At 71.5% G+C, this 6,450-nt stretch overlaps 1 protein-coding gene across 1 annotated transcript in view; it reads right to left on the bottom strand.

Moving 5' to 3' along the window:
• The window catches only part of ENH_00040190 (hypothetical protein, conserved), a gene marked incomplete at both ends in the record, with an annotated part of 14,419 nt that overhangs the window by 182 nt on the left and 7,787 nt on the right, over positions 1–6,450 (bottom strand). Inside the window, 2 exons of the mRNA XM_013585218.1 lie at positions 49–4,829; positions 5,189–6,433. Coding sequence (XP_013440672.1) covers positions 49–4,829; positions 5,189–6,433 — 6,026 coding nt within the window. The remainder of the gene's footprint in view (positions 1–48; positions 4,830–5,188; positions 6,434–6,450) is intronic.

Here is a 6,450-nt window from a genome sequence, read left to right as displayed (position 1 = left end):
GGCCCCCCGGGGGGGGCCCCCGGGGGGGGGCCCCCCCGGGGCCCCCACGGGGTGGCTTCCTCCTCCGGGCCCAGCTCTTGCTGCTGCTGCTGCTGCTGCTGCTGCTGCGCGTGCTGCTGCTGCTGCACCTGCTGCTGCATCTGCTGCTGCAGCAGCGCCCGCGCTTCCTCGAGGTAACTCTTCGTCTCCTCCACGGCCCCCGACAGATCTTCGGGAGGGGCCCCCTCTCCGCACTCCTCCTCCTCAGGGGGGCCCCCAAGGGGGCCCCCAGGGGGGCCCCCAGGGGGGCCCCCAGGGGGGCCCCACGGGGCCCCGTTCCAGAGCTGGAGGCCCCTGCTGGGGGCGGGGGCCCCCGACAGCAGCAGCGGGGGGGCCCCCAGGGGCCGCAAAAAGGACCCTTCTTCCTTTGAGGCCCCCAGAGGGGCCCCTTCAGCCAAGAGGGGCCCCAGAGGGGCCCCTTCAGCCAGCGGGGCCCCCAGAGGGGCCCCCTCGGGCAGGAGGGGCCCCAGAGGGCCCCCCTCAGCTAGGAAAGGCCCCAGGGGGGCCCCCTCAGCCAGGGGGGCCCCCAGAGGGCCGCCGTCCGCCAGTGGGGCCCCCAGAGGGGCCCCCCCAGCTGAGAGGGGCCCCCAAGGGGCCCCCCCTACTGAGGGGGGCCCCAAAACCCTGTGGGGCCAATTGCCGGAAATGGAATAGACAAAGTGTTTGAGTCTGCGGTGTACGTACAGCTCAGGCTTGAGGGGCCCCCTGAGGAGCTGCTGCGGGGCAGAGAGCAGCAGGGGCCCCTCAGCAGCAATTACGGAGAGGCCCCTGTCCCTTTTTGCTTCTTCTTTAGTACCCTTGGACTGGGGGCCCTTAGCAGCAGCAGCAGCAGCAGAGCGGGGCTTCTCGGGGGGCCCCCTGGGCCTCCTGTCGGGGCTGCCCTGGGCCCTTTTGCTGCTGGGGGCCCCCCTGGGGGGCCCCCCCTCCTCCTCGCGGGCCTTTGGGGGGCCCCCTGCTGCTGCCTTTTCCAGGGCTGCAGCAGCCTGCTGCACCGTGAGGGGGCCCCCCCCTGCTGCTGCTGCTGCTGCTGCTGCTGCTGCCAGCGCGGGCCCCACACTTTCGCTGTACAGACGCTCCAGGGCCTCGGGGCCCCCCACGTAGGGCCCCAGGGGGCCCCCCCTAAGCAGTTTGCTGCAGCAAAAGGTTTGCTGCGAAAGTTCAAAGGGGGCCCCTGCTGCTTCTGAAGAGGCCCCAGAGAGGGGCCCCTGGGGGCCCCCAGAGAGGGGCCCCTGGGGGCCCTCGGGCACCAGGGGGGGCCCCCCAAGCTGGAGGGTGCGGCCTTGGGGGGCCCCGAAGCGGGGGCCCCCCGCGGGGGGGCCCCCAGGGGGGGGGCCCCCCGAGAGGGGCCCCCAAGAGGGGGGCCCCTGGCGGGCCTCTGCCTGCAGGGCCTGCAAGAACTCCAAAAGGGTCATATTTAGTTTCCAGTAAATTAGCTGCTGCAGCTGCTGCAGCGTCAAGGGGCTGGGGGCCCCCTGCGGGTCTGCGCAGCTGGAGGGGGGGCCCCCCAGCAGGGGCCCCCTCAAGAGGTACCCGGGGGGCCCCCGCAGGTACAAAGCCCTGCTGGAGGCCCCCCGGGGGCCCCTCGAGCTATCTGTGGGGTCTTTCCAAGCTGCTGCTAATTCTTCTCGAGTTGTGTCTTGGCCCACGCTCAAGTCCCCGCTGCCAATTGCTTCCAGCAGCCAGCCCAGCTTGCTGCTGCTGCTGCTGCTGCTGCTGCTGCTGCTGCTGCTGCTGCTGCTGCTGCTGCTGCTGCTGCTGCTGTTGCTGCTGCTGCTGCTGCTGCTGCTGCTGGCTGTGGGCTGCTGCTGTGGGGAGGCCTCGGGGCCGTAGTAGTGGGCCCTGAGGAGGTAAGGGGCCCCTGGGTACAAATGGATGTCAGCAAAGACGCAGCAGCGGGGCCCCTGCTGCTGCAGCAGCAGCAGCTCCTGGGGCTTCTGGGGGGGCCCCACTTCTACCTTGGGGGGTTCTTCTGCTTCGGGGGCCCCCTTTTTGGGGCCATGAGCCTTCAAAGCAGCTGAGGAGGGCCTCGACCCTGCTGCTGCTGCTGCTGCTGCTGCTGCTGCTGCTGCTGCTGCTGCGTGGACGGCGGGGGCCCCGTCGCCCTGCTGCAGCTCGAGGGCTGAGGGGCGGCCAGACCCAGCAGGGGGCCCCTCCCCGCGGGCCTCGGGGGGCCCCCTGACCACCTGCTGCAGCAAACTGCAGCACAAGAGGGCCCCCGGGGGGCCCCCCTCCACTGTGAGACTTAGGGTCAGCCGCGCGGGCTGGGGGCCCCTCACCAGCATTCTTTGGTTGCACATTAAAATGCCTGGCCCGTGGGGGCCCCTACACAAGTCCCCCAGCTCGGGGGGCCCCCAGGGGCCCCCCAGGGGGGCCCCCCTCCACACTGCCCTGAAGCTGAGGGGCAGCGGCCGCACGCAAAGGGGCCTCTGGGGGGACACGGGCAGCAGCAGGGGGCCCCCGGGGGCCCCCGGGGGCCCCCCTCCTGTCTCCTTGGTCTCCTTGCTGGGGCCTTCAGGCGCCAGGGGCCCCTCGGGGGCCCCCGGGGGGGCCCCCAGGGGGGCCCCCAAGGGGGCCCCCAGGGGGGCCCCCGCCGGGGCCTCTGGGGGCCCCGGCGGCGGCAGCGCAACCGAAAGGGTACAGTGCACTGCCCGCGAGGGAGTTGGGAGGGCAGCCTCCAGCAGCAGCAAGTACCGCCCCACGTAGTACTGCTGCTGCTGCTGCTGCTGCTGCTGCTGCTGCTGCTGCTGCTGCTGCTGCTGCTGCTGCTGCTGCTGGGGCTTGGGACTCGCTGCGAGGGGCACCTTGAGGAAAGGCAGCAGCGGGAGAGAGAAGAGGTCAGAGCCTCCCAAGTTCTTGCTGGGGGCCCCCCCAGGGGGCCCCTCGGGGGGCCCCCCTGGGGCAGCTGCTGCAGGGGCCTCCCCTGGGGCCTCCCCCGGGGGGCCCCCACCTCCAGGGGCCTCCTTGGGGCCCTCCGGGTCCCCGCTGGCCGCGTGGGGGCCCCCCGGGGGGCCCCCCAAAGAGAAAAGGGGCTTGGGGGGCCCCAAAGGGGTCAGAGAAAGCCTCAAGTAGGGCCCCAAGCCAGCATCTGGGAGCTGGGGAAGAAGTATAAGGTAGGGGGGCCCCCCTGCTGTACCCCCCGCGGGGTAGGGGGGCCCCCCTGAAGTACCCCAGAGGGCCTCCAGCTCGGCTTTGAACCAAACTGTGTGGTGGCCGGGGGCCCCCCTTTCGGGCCCCACAACAGGGTACTGCAGCACAGCAAAGTTGAGGGGGGGGGCCCCCAGGAACTCCTCCAGGGTCAGCAGCCGGCAGGGGGCCTCGGGGGGCCCCTGGGCCCCTGCTGCTGCTGGGGGCCCCCCCCCCGCGCCGTCTCTGGCGGGGGCCCCCGGGGCCCCCGGGGCCTCGCTGGGGGCCCCCCTGCGCCTGCTCGTTTGCTGCTGGGGGGCCCCCTCCCCTTGCTGCTGCTGGGGGCCCCTCCGCCAGGAAACTGTGAGGGGCCCCGGGGCTGCGGGGGCCCTCAAAAGGGTCAAAAAGGCAAAGGCCCCCACCCCCACTTCCAGCAAACAAGACACGGGGGCCCCCCCCTCTGCATGCAGCAGCAAACTCCCGAGGCCCCTCGCCAGCCGCAGCGCCTGGGGGGCCCCCCGGGGGCCCCCCGCCAGTCTTGGGAGGCCCACGTCTTCTGCTGCTAGGGCCTCCTCCAGTCTGCGCAGCAGCAGCGACTGCGAGGCCCCGGGGGGCCCCCCGGGGGGGCCCCCCGAGGGGGGCCCCCCGCGGGGGGCCCCCTCGCTGGGGGGGCCCCCAGTGCTGGGGGCCCCCCAGGCAGCCGGAGGGGGGGCCCCGTCCCAGCCAGCCACCGGGGTGTTGGCCAGCTCGGGGCCCATTAGCAGCTGCGCTGCAGCAACAAACTGAGCAGCAGCAGCAGCAGCAGCAGGTGCTGCTGCAGCAGCACCTCCGCTGCCTCCACTGCTACCAGCAGCAGCAGCAGGGCCTGCTGCAGCAGCAGGGCCTGCTGCTGCTGCTGCTGCTGCTGCTGCTGCTGCTGCTGCTGCCCACGCGGGGACCTGGGGCGCGCTAGCCACCCACTGCGGCAGCAAACTGTCCACATTCAGCAGCTGGCAAGCTATTCCCTGCTGCAGCAGCTCAACTGTGGGGCCCCCCCTTTGGGGGCCCCCTGAGGGGTTGCTGGGGGGCCCCCTGCGCTTCTCCGCGCCTGGGGGCCCCCCGGGGGGCCCCCCCAGGGGGGCCCCCCCGGGGGCCCCCGGGGGCCCCTCCAGCAAAGTGGGGGTCCCTTCAAGAGACAAAATGAGGGCGTGGGGTCTAAAGTAATTGAAGATGCGCCTTCGTGCTGCAGCAGCAGTCTCCGTTTCCTCTGCAGCAGCAGCAGCAGCAGCAGGCGCTGCTGCTGCTGCTGCTGCTGCTGCTGCTGAGGGCCTCCTTTTGGGGATCTGCAGCAGACACACGGAGGCCCTCAGAGGCAGCTGCAGCGGCAGGGGGCCCCTCTCGTAGTCATAAAGGTCCCTAAGGGGGGCCCCCTCGAGGGCTTGTTCCGGGAGAAACACTGAGAAGGTGGGGCCCTGGCAGCAGCAGCCCCTGCTGCTGCTGCTGCTGCTGCTGCTGCTGCGGCAGCTGCTGCAGCGCCAGGTGGCCAGGGCCCCCACCATTGCTTCCCAGGGTACCCAGGGGCCCCCCTCCAGGCGGAGGCCCTCAGGGGGTACTGGCGGGGGCCTCCCAGGGGCCCAGGGGACTCCCCAAGTCTTGAGGGCCTCCTGCAGCTGAGCCAGCTTGCTTTGCTGCAGCAGCAGCAGCAGCAACAGCAGCAGCAGCAGCAGCAGCAGCAGCGTGAGCGACAGCGCTGAGCAAAGGAGGTGAAGCAGCACATTTGCTGCTTGCCCAGCAACACCGGCGGTGCAGCTGTTCGCAGCAGCAACAGCAGCAACAGCAGCAACAGCAGCAACAGCAGCAGCAGCAGCAGCAAGAGCAGCAGCAGGCTTTCGAGACGCAGCAGAAGCAGCAGCATCCCAATAGAAACAACCAAAGCAGCCGTGCAGCAGCCCCAAAAAACACAGCCTCACCTCTGCTAAAACAACCAGCAGCAGCAGCAGCAGCAGCAGCAGCAGCAGCAGCAGCAGCAGCAGCAGCAGGGGCTTACCAGGCTAGCAGCACTGTTGCGTCGGGCCAGCGTTGTGCCCCCAGAGGAAGCTGGAAAGGCCCTGGGGGTTTCTGCTGCACTTCCTGGGCTGTTGAAGTCCCGTGGCCTGGGGCTTGCTGCTGCTGCTGCTGCTGCTGCTGCTGCTGCTGCTGCTGTTTCATCTGCTGCTGCGGCTTTTGCTGCGGTTGGTGCTGCTGCTGCAGTTGCGGCTGCTGCTGCTCCTGCTGGCGCCGCCGCTGCTGCTGCTGCAGTGGCTGCTGCTGCTGCTGCTGCTGGGGGGCCCCTGTCGCCCCCAGGGGCCTCTTCTGTGTCTCCTGCTGCGGGGGGCCCCTCGGGGGGCCCCCCGTCTAGCTGCGCAGGCAGGGGGGCCCCCGGCCCCAGCAAGTGCTGCAGAATGACTGCTAGGGGCCTTTGGACAAGTATGGGGCCCCCCTCCTTTTCCCTTTTGATCTGGGGAGCAGCAGCAGCAGCAGCAGCAGCAGCGCGCTGCTGCTGCTGCTGCTGCTCCAGCTTGTTGTAGGGGTGCTGGCTGCTGCTGAGGGGAAGAGCTCCGCTGAAGTCGGTGAGGGATTCTTCTTGCAGCAGCTCGGGGGGCCCCTCGGGGGCCCCCCCGGGGGCCCCCGGGGGGCCCCCGGGGCCCCCGGGGGCCCCCGGGGCCTCGGGGGCCCCTCGAAGGGCCTGCAGCAGCTCGCCGGGGGCCCCCACGAGGTCCTGGAGGGGGCCCCCCCCAACGTGTCGATTCAAAAGAGACACAGCAGGGGGGCCCCCCTCCTTAACAGCAGCAACAAGAAAAGGGGTCCAGCCGAGGAGTTCCTCCCAGGGGCCCCCGTCCTGGGGGCCCCCGGGGGCCCCCCGCTGCGGGGCTTCCCTGGCTGCCTGCGCGTCCGCAGCAGCAGCTGCAGCAGCTGCAGCAGCTGCAGCAGCAGCAGCAGGGGGGGGCCCCAGGTCCAGGGTGGTGTGGCTGAGCAGCTTCTCTTCGCCGTAGCGGCCGTAGAGCTCTTGCTGGAGGCCCCCACTTGCTGCAGGAGCAGCAGCAGCAGCAGCAGCAAGAAAAGGGTCTTGGGGGCCCCTGCTGCTGCTCTGCGACTTGCCCGTGGGGCCCGGGGGGCCCCCCTCGGGGGCCCCCAAGAAGTTGGGGGCCCTCCGCCGGTTGTGCAGCACGTAGGCTGGCTCCTCGGGGGGCCCCTGGGGGGGGGGGGCCCCCCCCCCCTTAAAAGGGGGGCCCCCCTTGGGGCCCCCCCCCTTCTTCGGGGCCCCCCCCG

Source organism: Eimeria necatrix, genomic scaffold (assembly GCF_000499385.1).
Source record: "Eimeria necatrix Houghton genomic scaffold, Enh_scaff296, whole genome shotgun sequence".
Lineage (NCBI taxonomy): Eukaryota > Apicomplexa > Conoidasida > Eucoccidiorida > Eimeriidae > Eimeria > Eimeria necatrix.
Note: the sequence above shows the minus strand (reverse complement) of the source record. Positions and strands in the feature narration are given on the sequence as shown.